This window comes from Heloderma suspectum, chromosome 11 (genome assembly GCF_057233095.1).
Source record: "Heloderma suspectum isolate Gila_16-S chromosome 11, 16-S_ref, whole genome shotgun sequence".
Taxonomy (NCBI): Eukaryota; Metazoa; Chordata; class Lepidosauria; order Squamata; family Helodermatidae; genus Heloderma; species Heloderma suspectum.
The window spans coordinates 18,379,764-18,394,984 of record NC_139468.1 but is presented as its reverse complement, the minus strand read 5'-3'; the positions used below and the strand labels follow the sequence as shown (position 1 = coordinate 18,394,984).

The 15,221-nt window shown below is 43.8% G+C and overlaps 1 protein-coding gene across 1 annotated transcript in view; it reads right to left on the bottom strand.

Moving 5' to 3' along the window:
• Positions 1 to 15,221, bottom strand: part of MYO5C (myosin VC) — a 75,405-nt gene that overhangs the window by 59,291 nt on the left and 893 nt on the right. Inside the window, exons 2-6 of the mRNA XM_084817073.1 lie at positions 5,384 to 5,494; positions 2,699 to 2,864; positions 2,468 to 2,612; positions 1,906 to 2,062; positions 617 to 760 (exon numbers count right to left, since the gene is read on the bottom strand). Coding sequence (XP_084673199.1) covers positions 617 to 760; positions 1,906 to 2,062; positions 2,468 to 2,612; positions 2,699 to 2,864; positions 5,384 to 5,494 — 723 coding nt within the window. The remainder of the gene's footprint in view (positions 1 to 616; positions 761 to 1,905; positions 2,063 to 2,467; positions 2,613 to 2,698; positions 2,865 to 5,383; positions 5,495 to 15,221) is intronic.

Here is a 15,221-nt window from a genome sequence, read left to right as displayed (position 1 = left end):
AGGATTTCAGTCCCTCGCCACACCTCACTCCCACAGAAGACATGGGGCAACCTGAGGAGTCCTGTTGCAGGTAAGCCTTGCCTGAGGTCCCAAATAACTCCTTTGAGCCCAGCCCTGCTGGGGTTCCTGACTCTCCTCCCTCATCCCTCCAGAGCACTAGCAGCAATGGACCAGGTGGGATGCTCAGAGTTGTCATCGGAGTGCCCACTTGGCTGGTAGAAGACCTTTTCACCCAGGCTTTATTCAGGAGCAAAGGTCCACTGAGGAGCAAGGGTCTATTTGTGAGTAAGAAGACCCAGCTATATCTGCTGAAAAAACAGACCCAGCAGCCACAGGTGAACCATGGTCAGCAAGTATATAAGCCCTCAGTCTTCTGTTGGGTCAGTAGCTCACATTGAGGTACCTTGCTTGAACTGTGTCTGACACAAACCTGGAAATTAAACAGCACAAGAATTTGCTTCTCCAGCATTTGAAGAGTTTGAGGAATCCTATTGTCTACTGAACTGCAGGAATTTAAATAAGACAGGATAGACTAACAGGGAGATTAATATGCGGAACATGATCTGTCGAAAATAAATAAAGATACCCTATAATTTCACTACTGAATTTTACTAACCTGAAAGACCACTCTGGATTTCTCAAGCAGGTATGTTCTCATATTTGCACCAATGATCTGGTATCTCTTATCAAAACTGATTTCTGTGTATTTTCCGAAGCGACTGCTATTGTCATTGCGTGTGGTTTTAGCATTGCCAACAGCCTATAAAATGGGGAATCATTTCAATTTAGTTACGTATGTGGATTTACAAAACAATGATTCAGGGAGGTGTTGTTTTCAAATGTAGCCAAATTCCAGCTATCCATCTGTGTAAGCTAGATGCTGTATTATGGTGCCCAAACCTGTTTGAAGACTCAGCGTTTTAAAAGTTCCCATGATGGCTGGATGTGCATGTATGGGAACATGCAAGGCCTCTCTGTGCAGCTTCTGGCCTGGATAGGACCTTATTTGCTGCCCCTTTCCAATAAGTAATGTGAAGTAAGATGGTGGTAGAGGGCCTTATTCAGGTAGGGAGGGGCAAAGATGTTGGTGAGACCTGCTGGGGAGTTTCTTATTACATAATCTGGAGGGCACTAGGGCCCAGAAGCCTCACCCATTCAGAATGGATCCACTTGAAAATGGATCAATTTCAGATGTTCGGCTTCTTTATTTATCCCACAAAATTAAGCTACTTTAATCAGTTTTAAATAAGACATAGGGGAGCCCTGTCTATCCCTGTGCCTCCAAGATTAAACATTCTTGTTCAATTCTCCTTGCAGGGAAAGGTGAGGGGGCAGGGAAGAAAACACATGAACTGGCACAAGCTGGAGAATCACCCCCAATTTCTACAAGGTTCCTTACATGCTGGCTAAGTCCCCTACCACTGTTAGTTTCCCTTTTGCTGGTTTGCAGTGTTAATGCAGCAGTGTCAACTGTGATCCTGCTTTGCTGCAGCAACCATTATGCCTGATCCTAAACTTTTCTTTTCCACAGTAGCTCATGGTGTTATACTGCCTACAGTTACTTATTCATGCCCGCAATAGGAAACATTACTGCAACCGCTAAGATAGGAAATAAATTTTATAAACATTTGACACTGAAAAGAGTCAATTGTGACAACATGAGAACAACTTTTTGCAATTTACGCACCAGACTTGTACAGTTTATACTTGGTGTTCAGTCAAACAAAACAAAACACATTTGCAATGCTGAAGAACTGTAAACTATTCTAAATATTTAAGAACAGCCTTCCAAGTCAGAAGGCAAAGTGTTGTAATTTCAACTACAGGTGCTCAGCATGTTAGAATTTGATGATTCAGTAAATTAGTACACAACGTCATCCCTTCACAGAGCCATCCATAATTTACCTCTGTTATCGGATTGGATGCCAGCACTTTATCCTCTACTTGCGCATTGCTGCTAGACCTACTGACTGTAGCAAAGTATCTCATAGCATATCTAGCAGAAACTGTTTTTCCAGCTCCTGATTCTCCACTGACAATAATAGATTGATTCTTGTTGTTCCTAAAGAAAGAAGATAATATGTTACTCAAATAAGATTATTTTTCAGGAAAAAGGTTTAAAAAATCATCCATGTCTCTATATAGATCCACTTTTTAAAAATGCAATAATATTGCAATTGTGATGTGTTGACTGCTATATTAGACTGTATCTACAGTGGTATAAAATGATACAAGGTCATATCAATGTTATAGCAGTTTTAACGGTCATGGTTTTCCCCAAAATATCCTAGGAAATGTAGTTTAGTGACTAGAGCTCCTTCGGGAATCAACAAAGCTGCTTCTTTTATCACTTGACTGATTTCTGAAGAACATTCCTGCATCCTTGCAAAGCTTTTGAGAGGGTCAGGCAGGTGCTGACATTTTGCAAAGAAAAGCCACACGTTTTTTAAAGTGGAACCTGGTGTACCTTGCCATTTGCTTGTAAGCTTCTTCTGCCACAGCAAATATGTGTGGATCCATATCCCCCATATTCTGACCACTGTAGGCATGGATAATTGCATCTCCGTATATCGGCAGCTGTTTGTAGGGGTTTATTGCAACTAAAATTATTCCTGTGGGATGATAAACCATATAGGAATAAGAGATGTATCATACATGCTTTGTAGATCATTAATGCAGAGTGTGAACTTTTGTTTACCACTGTAAGTATAAATCAGCTTGGACTCCACAAAGCGAACTTTGAGATTGTGTAGGACCGCAGGCTCATGAAGATAACTAAGTGCTGTGAGATCATTTTCACCAACAAGTATGTCTGGATTTCGCAAAGGAGGCAAAGCACTGGGATCAACTGGATAATCTAATTCCTGTTAGCAGAGGAAAAAGAAAATTAAAATACACAATATTTATTTATTTTGAAGATGTATACACTGCCTTTCAATCAAATAATTCTCAAGGCTAGGGATGATGGAGAAATCTGCAGCTGACTCAAATGAGTTCGAATTTCTATGAATCCAACCTGCAGATTCCACAGCAGACTGGCTTTTTCTGAGCTGCACTGATTCCGTGGACCTGTGGACTGCTGTTTTACTTTTGCGCAAATGAAATGAAATTCTCATACATTCCTTAAAAAATCCAATTCCGTCAATGAGTGGATGACAGAAAAGAAGTCACCCGACAGTCCCCAAAACACAGACGGAACGGATTTAACAAAATCCATTCCATCCCTACTCAAGGCGGCTTTCAAGCAACAGGTGGCAATACAAAACAAAGTGCACGCTCCCAACCCAGCAGCTCTTAGTCCGCGGGCACACGGATGGGGCCAGGCCAGAGCATGCTTTCCTTCGATCCTACAGTCCCATGGTGACAGGCAGTGGGAGCAGAATGTTCTTTCTGGCAAGCAGAGGGGGAGCAACCCTCCTTGTAACTGTTCCTTCTCTGGCCAATGGATGGAGACACCAGACTGGTCCTCCCCTTCTCATGAAGTTCTTCCACGGAGGCAAGGAGCGCAACCCCCCAGTGGACTTGGTGCACTGGCTGGCAGCAGAAGCCAGAACGTGCTTTCCTTCAGCTCTCCAAGCCCAGGGCAACGCTGCAATGGTTCTGCTGCAGCACAGGCAAGTCTTTCATCAAAACCCATGTAATGTGTTTCATCTAGTACCAGGTGGTGATTGCTTCCTTGAAAATTAAGTGCCCTGTCAAGGGCTCCTTGGAGGTCTCTCTCTGTCTAAACCAGTAGCCAAGTCCAGACACAGACAAAGGAATTCCTTTCAAAGCTTTATTCTTCTTTTACAACTTAACAACTATACCGATTGCAACTAGATCTGAGCAGCACAGTACCTATGCCCTAAGTTGGAACAGTTGGTCCCCGTTTGAAAGGGAATTACTGGCAGACCCCTGAACTTAAGGACTAGGGAGAGTCCCTCCCCTTTTCCCTTGGAACCTCTGGGCGCAGCCGTTGTTTGCGCGCCAACCTGGCACCTTGCCTCCTTTCCGCGCCCTCCATCTGGTGCCGCTCTCTGCGTCTGCATCGCACATCCACCAAGTCTGCTATCTGTGCTTGGTCACTCCTTGGACTGCTAACTAAACTAGGAATGCTGGTGGGAGGAATCTCCGTTAGCTGTTGGTCCTGGGAAAGAGGAGTGCGCTCCTCTCCCAGGAGCGACTGCTCTTCCTCAGAATCAGAACTACTCTGGGATTCTATGGGCTCATTGTCCACCCTGACATGCCCCTGTTCGAATGTGTGGATACACTGGAGCCAGTGTAGTGTAGTGGTGAGAGTGACGGACTGGGAGCTGGGAGATCCGGGTTCTAGTCCCCACTTGGCCATGGAAGCTCACTGGGTGACTTTGGGCCAGTCACAGACTCTCAGCCCTACCCACCTCACAGGGTTGTTGTTGTGAGGATACAACGGTGAGGAGGAGGATAATGTAAGCCGCCTTGAGTTCCTTGCGAGAGGGAGAAAGGCGGGGTATAAATGCAATAAATAAATAAATAAATACTTTAAGATGCCAAACTTGCCCTTCCACACCAGCAACGACTCTACTCAAAGGCCACATAAGCAAACACTCATTAGATTTCCATGCACTTTCTACCGAAAGTCCTCCACCTGCATACAGTGATAGAGCCCAGAAACATATTACCCCCTTAGTGAGACTTCGGCAGGAGTCTATCAGACACAACACCAGACAAGATAGATAATCAAACATTTCAATGTCCATGGGCGTTTTTACATGAGACATTTATCGTGCACTCGTGATTGTTCAGTCGTGGAAGTTTGCAGGTCCTTTTCATGACTTCGTCAAGCTACGGTGCCTCTCTCGTTTTTTAGGTTTATTCCGCCATTTTAAAAACTGCTGAAAATGCAGTAACCACCCCCCCCCCGCTAAAAACCGCATCAAAGGGATGGTGTAATTCAAGAATCGCACGATATTTTAGAAATCTTGCGGTGACATCTACTGGCTGAATAAATGAAATGTATGGAACATGCCCAAAAGGGACCAGGAAAATCAAGGGGGGAGCATGTGTATTGTGCCCATTGTAAACCCGCAAACACTCTGGAAGATGAGACCCCAGTAATTTGTAGCATTTTTCCTTAATGTAGAGAAACTCTGTGCTTCAATGGGCAGTATCCTATGCTGCCCAGCCACTAGGGGAACCGACCACCAGTGTAATGAGAAATCATGGTTTCAGAACCATCCAGAAACGTGCATCAAAGCTCTGCTGATCTGCTCCATTCCAGAAAAGAGCACTGGCTCTTGTTTCCTGGGGGTAATTTTGGATCCGCCAGTGCAAGAGAACCAGCGGAGGTGCAGCAGAAGTACACATACTTGTGTCTGTAAGTATTATCCCAGACCTGTTAATAACTTCAACTTTTCCCCCTCACCATGCCATCTTCTAGTTGTAGGTGAAGTATGTGGTCACCAGTCTTATAGTTTGTTGTAATTTCAGCAGATTGCCAAACCTCTTCAGTATCTGGGATCCAAACTCTGTTGTACTATGGTAACAGAGCAAGAACAAGACACATTTTAGTTATTAACAGATATACTGAGTTTTTGTTTTGCTGTCAAATGATCACAGTACAGTAAAAGGTACAACCAACATTTAAAAACATGACCCCCTCATCAAATACATAAATTACAGCTAATAGTTATCTAGTTATTGCAGATGCAAAAAAAAAAAAAAATACAACAGATAATGTTGACTGGGCACAATCCAGTCAAAGTTGAACACTTTTAAGTACCATTAATTTGAATGAGAGTTACACATCTTTAGTTCTTCTGCTAAAATCAATGGACCATAAATGTGCCTAGGTGCAGTAAGACCAACCCTAGCAGCTGGAATTTCTGGGAGGCTGGGGGAAAGGATTTACCATCATTGCAAGCATAGAAATCATAGAATCGTAGGGTTGGAAGGGGCCTACAAGACTATTGAGTCCAACCCCCTGCTCAATGCAGGAAGACTGATTCCCAGGCGGTCTCCCATCCAAGTACTAACCAGGGCTGACCCTGCTTAGCATACGAGATCAGATGAGATCAGGCGCATTTCTCTTGCTGCTACCAGCACCCCTAAGATCTATGAACTGTACTTAAGACAAGCCGCTGTGGTCCCTCAGAGTGCAGTAAGACCAGCACTAGCAGTGAGGGCTGGGTTAGCAGCTTTCTTTTATCTTGTTAATTTCGCTTTTGCTTTGTACTTGTTATGTATGAAGGCTAGATCACTTAATTGTAAAACTGAATTTATGTTTACTGAATTGTTACTTTTGTTTTATTTGAATTTGTTCATAGCTTTGTAACATTGTATGCTTTGTAACATTTTGTGCCATGTTACAAAAATAGTTTTGTAACATTAGCAAATTATTTTGCCAATAAGTTGTTGTTTGTTATGAACTTTGGGAACAGTTCACTTTGGAAATGTCATATACAAATAAACTGAACTAAACAAGTTTTGGTTGTGTCATGTACAATTTTTAGTCATCATTTACTTCTGAATTTGCGCGTGCAGTTGGTACATTATATTTACATATCCCTACTTATCCTGCTGCTCAAAAGGAATAATCTAAACAGACCCATATTCCTCTATTTCTGGAAACATAGATTCTTATAAAGGTGCATTGGCACCATTGATAAAAATGGAAGTTTTAAGTTCAGGCTACACATAATAGTGGCAATCACACAGGTTTAAACCTGGGTCTGCCGCAATCATAATTTTAAGAGCAAGAGGAGTGTGTGGCTGAGGGGAACTGAACACTCCCTGCTGCAGCTTACCTCCTAGTCCAATATTAAAATTCCTTTCCTCCTCATCCTGGCTCTGATACCAGAAGTGAGCCCAGTGGGAAGATAAGTGCCTGTAGGGGAGAGGCTCCAGAGAGGTGAGCAAAAGCAGAAGAGTGGTTTCAGCTCCCTTCGCCCACACTCCATGCTCCTTTTGCTCTTAAAATCAGCCCCTACAACCGTTCCATGCATGACTGGGGTGGACCTAGGTTTAAACAAAAGGGTCTGCCATCCTTGCATGAAATTAGAGTCTGAGCTCCCCTCTTGGATTGTGGCCTCTCATGAGCTCAAAAGGGGTGGCTGGAGGGGAGGGGAGGGGCACAAAAGTGCTCAAAGGCTATCATAGTGAAACTAGGCTTTGCTGTGATCTAGCAAACAATGTAGGCAGATATCCACGAGCGCAACATTATTCCAGAGCAGACAACAAGAAAGCTAGATTATTACTGTACTCACTTACTCAACCATTGCCTTTAATTTATCATTTTCAAAGCTTTGCAACTGACAGTATTGCCTCCCATTCTTTCATAAAATGTTTGCAACAAAAAATTGTTGCAGAGGCCATTATACTGAAGAACACGGAAGTCACTCAGGAGTCTGTAAAATTTGGTGTTTTATTCCTTAAGACATGAACTTCAGCCAGATCTTAACCACATAAAAACAAAAAAGAGACGTGTTCTTCGCAATCCCTTTTTGTTTTAACAACCCTAAATAATTTGGTGTCATCGGCAAACTTGGCTGCCTCACTGCTCATTCCTAATTCCAGATCATTTATGAACAAGTTGAAAGCACTGGTCCCAGTGCAGTACAGTACAGAACAGTACCAAAAAGTATTATCCTCTTAACTCTATCTTCTCTTATTTCTAAACACTGGCGTTCACGTGCTGCGGGCTAGCTTGTCTCTCCAATTATATAACCAACTGGCCAGTTCCCACACACTCACTTGGCTCAGAAACAATTTATTCAAAGGAAGAGGTTTTGAATTAGTCACTGCTGCATGAAAACACTCCAGCTTAAAGCATACAATTCCTTCTCACGCCAGCTGCTGAACTGGTGGCAAAGCATGTATAAGCCCTTTGCTGAAAAAGGTTGAAATATTCAAAAGAACAAGGCTACGTGAGCACAAGAGCCAAGCCACAGATCTGCAATCTGTCTCAGCGTTTGAGACCCCCATGCAAAAGTAGTCCATGTACCCAAGAATAAAACGGTCTGAAATCGTATTTGTCATGAGTGTATGCAGAGCTACTAAAAGTCAGGTTATTATAACTTCCTTACACCAGTCATTCCCATAGTAACAAATGGATGTTGAGCATTATGAGGATTTTAAGGAGGACTACACAGGAACAAGAGTAATGACTGCCATGTGTATTCATTGTATAAGTATGCAAGATAAGCATACACTGCACTCTTCTGGATCCAGCTGAATTGGTGCAAACAGCATTTTCTGCCTGCTGCAAGCAACAGCCACAGTACTTCCCAGGAATAGCATTCCAGAGGTAGACCTGTATGCCATGCATATGGGATCCACCTGTGTAGTTGTAGTTCCTTTATCCATGTAAGTGACCCTCCTTCCTTTACAGATGTTATTGTAGCCATACACCCAGGAATGCCTCAGAGAAGAAGAGGAGACTGGATCCCCAGGGAAGTACAGTAAGTATCCTGGAGCAATAGCGATCCTTTGATTACAGCAGTCCTCCCCAACCTGGTGCCCTTCAGATGTATTGGGCTACAACCCCCATCATCTCCAGCCAGCATGGCCATTGGCCTCAATAAAGTAAAGGTTTACTGCCTGACCCAGAGTTCCCTCAGTACTTGTGAGGAGGCAAATCATTCTCAGCTAGCCTGGATCTTGTGTTCTGCAGTGACTATTACTTCCAGCTAGGCTGTCTATTTGGCTCCCCAAGACTTCCAAGTAGCATCATTCTCAAACAACTATTCAGCAGCTGAGTAAAGAGACTTTCACCCATGAAACTTCTCAAGGCTCAGAAAAGTGGGGTGAGTGTAAAAATATGCAAACAACGACAGTAGGCCGTGATCCAGTATACAACTGTGAGTGTTTAGGTTATGCTGAAACCCATGGGAGCTAATCATACTTGACTATGTGCTAAACTGCAGCAACACATAGTAATTTAAAGCACCACAGGAGGTCTGACGCAGACACAGAACTTCCATCACCCACGGGCTTCCCCACTGATTGCAGCAGGAAAAGCAGCTGTATGCTGGGGATGGATGAACCTGACTATTTCCAGTCCATGTCACTTTTGCATGTTTATCCCCAGACTTCTTTTCCATTCCTGCATTAATCTGCAATCTAAACAAATCGTAATTTCAAAATACATATTTAAATGTGCATTTTATCTCAAAATATCTATTTAAATGCATCTTTTGATAAATTTAAACTGGCAAGAACTGCATCACAAGGTTTGGAAAAAGTATGAAACCTGTTGGATAGCTAAGTTCTGATTTGTACATTCGTCTAAGAGGTGCAGACATTTGCAGAGGAATTCACAAAGAGCACATTCCTCAAGGATCTGTACTCTATGCCAGCCATATGAATGTTGCTAGTTGGCTGTCCCTAACACAAGCAGGAACTCCACGTTTGCATTGAAGCTCCTGCAAACAGGAGTCTCTGGACAGGGCAATAAAATACAAGTGGGGTGCACTGTATGTTACATATGTATCCATACATATTTTGTCACATAATTCTTTTATCTAAATATTATTCTAACCAGATCTAGTAATAAAGCAGACTATTCCAGGTACCTCCATCGGTAAATGTAATGAGCCACCTACAGATCAGCGAGCCCTGCCTTACAAGTAAACACAAAGAGTTTACTTTCATACTGAGTTACACCCAACCTCCCCTTCCCCACCCCAAGCTGGAGGGTTCCTTGAGCCACTCAGAGAGTGATGAATGTAAATCAATCCAAAAATCTAGATTTAGGCTTGCGTTGACACAGTACAGCACGGTTGCATGACACCTCTGACAGAAACTGGAAAACACCACATACCTACAAGAAAGTAAAAAAGCAAGAGGGCGGATATGAAGTAATCTAGCCTTTCCTCACTAGGACTTCCCAGGTTCTAGCAAAATCTTTTCAGTCGTTTAAAACTCCTTATTTTAGTAGAATTTGAGCAAAGCAATACACGCAGGTATTAATGACAGTGCTTTCAGCAAAAGCAGACAATAAGTAGGGTTCTTAATGCTTGAGTGCAAATTTCATATTTAAAGCTGTCAAACATATTGAAATTAATTCTTCTTGCTTGTCTCATAAAGCGTATTAAGTACTTCAACATACTCAATTAAAATGAAACAATATTCCAAACTAACATCTGAGAAGGTTTTGTCCCTAGTTGCTGTGACCTGACAACAGGTCCATTACCCATAAGAACATTTTTCTCAAGCAATGTGGAATAGAAGAGATTGTCGTTTCTCCACTGAGAATGGAACTACATTTTATCACATTTAATTGGTCCTGCTCCTCTGACTTAAACAGCAGTCTGGCAGAGTGGCTGTATTTGGACATAACACTAAACCATGGTCTGGCATTACACTGCTCAAGCAGTAACAAGCTTTGGGGTTGCACTCTCCACCCTCTCTTCCTCTCTCCCCCCGCCCCACCCCCCTTGCACATCTCTACACTGATTTATGACAAACCATACTTGGACATGGAGTTCAAACATGGCAAACTATGGTGCATTCAAACCACAATTTGCCACAAACTAGAATCACAAAACACAGTTTGATCTTTAGGTTTGGATGCACTAGAGTCATGGTGCACACATAAGCTTTGCTTAGTCATAGTTAAGAGTTTAGGATTTTTTTAAAAATGAAAATCATAATAATTTTCTGAAATAAATAAGAGTTGCAATGCAATGTTCAACTATGCAAGTACCTCTGCTTGAACTGTTGTAATCAGAATCAAGGCAGACACAGACCATTCCTCAATTCTGCTTGCACCCCTACCCCTCCACAGCTACCCTATCCCCCTCCCTTAATGACCCCCCCAACCTTATCTTGGGGGTAGCAGCTGACAGAGGGCTCAAAGGAAGGGCTGATTCCTCGATGGGGGAACAATGGCTGTTGGGGGCAAAGGCCAACTTCCCATACAGGTGTCCCATAACGGGAGGGGGTTAAAAGGAATCATTTTGTGCACTAGTTCCTTACTGTTACCCCTGGCTCCACCTACTGTTAGCTGCCCTGCCCTCTGCCCCACCAGCTGTCTCTGGGAGGAAGGAGAGAAAGGGGAGCGTGCAAGGCTGAAACTTGTGCTCATAATACAAAACCATAGTTTAGCAGTATGTGTGAACACAGTCGTTTGGCTTACTAGTGCATTAATATCATTGTCAAAGGCCCTTCTAGAGATGCCCTTGCCTTCTGACATTAGGCAGGTGGCAACTGGTAAGACAGCTGTGACCATTCCTGACCAGGGAGAGCCTGGCCACAGTGACCCATGCATTGGTAACCTCAAAACTGGACTACTGTCATGCACTTTATGTGGGGCTGCCCTTGAGATTGGTTCAGAAGCTGCAGCTAGTGCGGAATGCGGTTTTCTACTGTGCACATATGACTCCTGTGTAAAAGTTCTGCACTGGCTGCCAATTAGCTACCAAGCCCCATTCCAAGTGTTAAATTTGGTTTTCAAGGGCCTAAACAGCTCAGGACCAGGTTATCTAAGAGACCAGCTCCTCCAGTATATGCACCCTGGTTTTTACATTCTGGCCTTGCTTACTGTACCACAGCCTGCTGATGATCACCGAGTCATAGCGAGGAGGAGGAGGAAGAGGAGAGCCTTCTCCATTGTGATGACCATCATATGGAACTACCTCTCCATCAAGATCAGGTTGGCTCATAGTGTGGAGTGTTTTTGGCAACAACTAAAGACATATCTGTTTGTCCGGGCATTTCCAAATTATTGGCATTGCTAGCTACCCTGGCTTATTTTAATGAGATATGTTATCATTTTAAGACTCTTTTATTGTTTGGTTTTGTTGTATTTTATCATGATTTTACTTTGTGAACCACTTTGGGATTTCTTTAAAAAATGAAAAGCTATATAGAAATTTTCTGAAATACAATAAATAATACTAGGATGTTGTTTTGATGTGATGCTGAAAATACCTGGGGCTGTTTTTATTCAAATATACTTATCTGAGGATTAAGAACCTTTCAGATGTTTTTGGAATTCAAAACACAGTGCAATTCATGGTAACCCCTTTCTTTTGTTATAACCTTTATGTAGGTGTCTTTACAATCAGATCTGGAAGTTTAGTACATTTTTGTATAGTGAATTATCAATATGGAGGTTTTAAATGATATACTGAAAAAGGTATGGTCACACTAGTATTTGTTTAAGGAATAAACATAATAAATTAAGGAATTTAGACATGCTATGTATATATACTACTTTCTTTGTTTTTGTATCCTATTTATTGTAAATTAAGATATTTTTTAAAAAACAAAAAATAAGTAGGGAGCTTTTAACAATGCATTGACAGACGGATGTTTCTCAGCCTCTTTGGGATCCAACCTTTATACTTTGGGCACTCATTCCTCTCTGACCCTAATCACAACACTTACATAATTTTATTGGGTGGTTATTATTTCCCACTTTATTTTTGCAACTCCTCCTGCAGATTAGCATTCTCCAAATGGTATGTATGTGTGCTAGGGTGGGCAGGTAAAAAACAGGACAGGGCTCCTGCACCTTTAATAGTTGTGTCGAAGAGTGAATTTCAGCAGGTATAAATTCCCTCTTATACACAACTATTAAAGGTGCAAAAGCCCTGTCCTCTTTTACATCTGGCCACCCATGTGTACATGTGTTTCTCTGCAGTGCAACTTTGCAACTGTCATTAAACAAACAAAAACCCAACCAGTCAACACTTACAACACATCTATACATGTCTACTCAGAAGTAAGTCCATTGTGTTCAGTAAGACTTACTCCCAGGCAAGTTGGCATAGGGTTGTATCCTATGTTAGTATTAGGTCCCATTCATTTCAATGGATCTACTCTAAGTAGTCCTGTGGAGCTCTTTTGGGTGGTCTGAGAGTTAACACTCTCTCCAACAAATTGGACCCTGGTCCCCTCAAGGACCCACTGTGAACTTTTTGCATCGCACTTTGAAGACAAAATCGCTTGTCTTCGCAACAAGTTTGATGCTGTTTTTAGTGCAGTTCCAGTCAAGGTGTCTGATGCCACCATCTGCCTGATTTTATGGGATCAATTTCAGTTGCTGTGATCTGCTGATGTGGACAAGATGCTTGCAGCAATGCAGCCAACGGCGTGCCCTCTCAATCCTTGCCCCTCCTGGCTAATAAAATCTAGCCAAGGGGGTATAACCAGGTGAGTCCAAGGTGTGGTGAATGCTTCCCTTCGGGAAGGGGTGGTCCCTGCTGTCCTTAAGGAGCCACTAGTACGACCACTCCTGAAGAAGCCCGCTCAGGACCCAATGGTTTTAGACTACCGCCCAGTTGCAAATACCCATTTCGTAGGGAAGGTACTGGAGAGGGTAGTGGCGGTACAACTGCAGGAACGTTTGGAGGATTCTATCTAAACCCATTCCAGTCTTGGTTTTGACCTGGTTATAGAACTGAATCAGCCTTGGTCGCCCTGATGGATTACCTTTATCGAGAGAAGAACAGAGGGAATGCAATCCTGCTAATTCTGCTTGATCTCTCATAGCTTTTGATACGATTGACCATGATATCCTCCTGGATCGACTCCATGGGATGGGCACTGAAGCCACTGTGATACAATGGTTCCGGTCCCACCTGCAGGGCCTATTTCAGAGAGTAAAATTGGGTGACTTTTCCTCAGTCCCTTGGCAATTGAGCTATGGGATTCTGTAGGGTACCATCTTGTCCTCAAATTTGTTTAACATCTATATGAAGCCACTGGGAGCGGTCATTAGGGGATGTGGAGCCAGGTGCCATCAGTAGGCTGATGACACACAGCTCTGTCTCCCTGTGACAACTGAATCAGGTGAGGCTGTGCAAGTCCTGGATCAGTGCCTAAGTGCAGTAATGGACTGGATGAGGGCCAATAAACAAACTGAATCCTGGCAGGACGGAAGCCCTGAGGGTGAGTGGTTCCCAGATCCGGGAGATAGGCTCATTGCCAGTTCTGGATGGGGTTGCACTCCCTCTAAAAGACCACATTCGTAACCTGGGGTTCCTCCTAGATCCATCACTGTCACTGGAGGCCCAAGTGGCTGTGGCAGCTCGGGGTGCCTTTTACCAGCCTCAGCTGGTTCGCCAGCTACAGCCTCTCCTGGACAGGGGTAGCTTGGCCACACTGGTACAGGCGCTAGTAACCTCAACACTGAATTACTACAATGTGCTCTATGTGGGGCTGCCCTTAAGGCTGCTCCGGAAGGTGGAGTTAGTGCAGAATGCAGTAGCTCGGCTGTTATCAGGAGCTGCCCCTTTTCGGCACGCAATTCCTTTGCTAAAGTAATTGCACTGGCTGCCTATTTGCTGCCAGGCCAGGTTTACGAGTTTGCTACTAGTGTACAAAGCCCTAAACAATTTGGGACCAGGATACCTGAGAGAGTGCCTTCTCCCTTACCAACCTGCCCGATCACTAAGGTCATCAGAGGGCATTCTCTTGGTAGTTCCACATGGACCTATTGCCGGATCAGAGTCCACCCGGAGAAGAGCCTTCAGTGTGGTGGCTCCTGTCCTGTGGAACTCCCTGCCTCTGGAGGGCAGGCAGGCCCCAAACTGTGTTGTTTTCAGCGTCTCCTGAAAACAGCTCTTTTCCAGGAAGCCTTCCTTGGTTGACCAGCCTCGTTTTTTATTGGTACTCTGTTTTCAAAGAATAATTTTAATATCACGCTTCATTCTCTATCTTGTGTGTATCTTATCTCTTGTTGTTCACCGCTCCGGAACCTATTTAGATGTGGAGCGGCATACCAATGTCGTAAGGAAATAAGGAAATAAACAAACAGGACTAACATCGGATACAACCCACTGCGGCCTTAAGTTTTATTTACCGACCCCATCCTATGCAAGCTTACTCAGCATTCAACCCCATTAACGACAGTGGGCTTTAGAGCCCCAAGTAAACGTGCACAGGACGGCTACCATATCTTCCGTTTCAGGGGCGTCCACTTAGATGTAGCCCGGGGTTGGGGTTTGGGTTTGCGGGCGCTGCACGCATCACAATGCCGTTTCTTAAAAATTGCTTCGAGGTAGTTAACACGTTGGGACCGCGGCGGCTTAGCGGTTAAGACGCTGAACCGCAGACCGGACGGTCGGCAGGTCAGCAGTCCGAGACCCGAGTGCCGCGTGACGGAGCGAGCTCCCGTCTTCAGTCCCAGCTCCTGCCAACCTAGCCGTTCGAAAGCAAGAAACTGCAAGTAGATAAATAGGCACCGCCTCGGCGGGAAAGGTAACAGCGTTCCGCGCACCTCGGTGTTCAGTCATGACCACGGAAGCGCCTTCGGG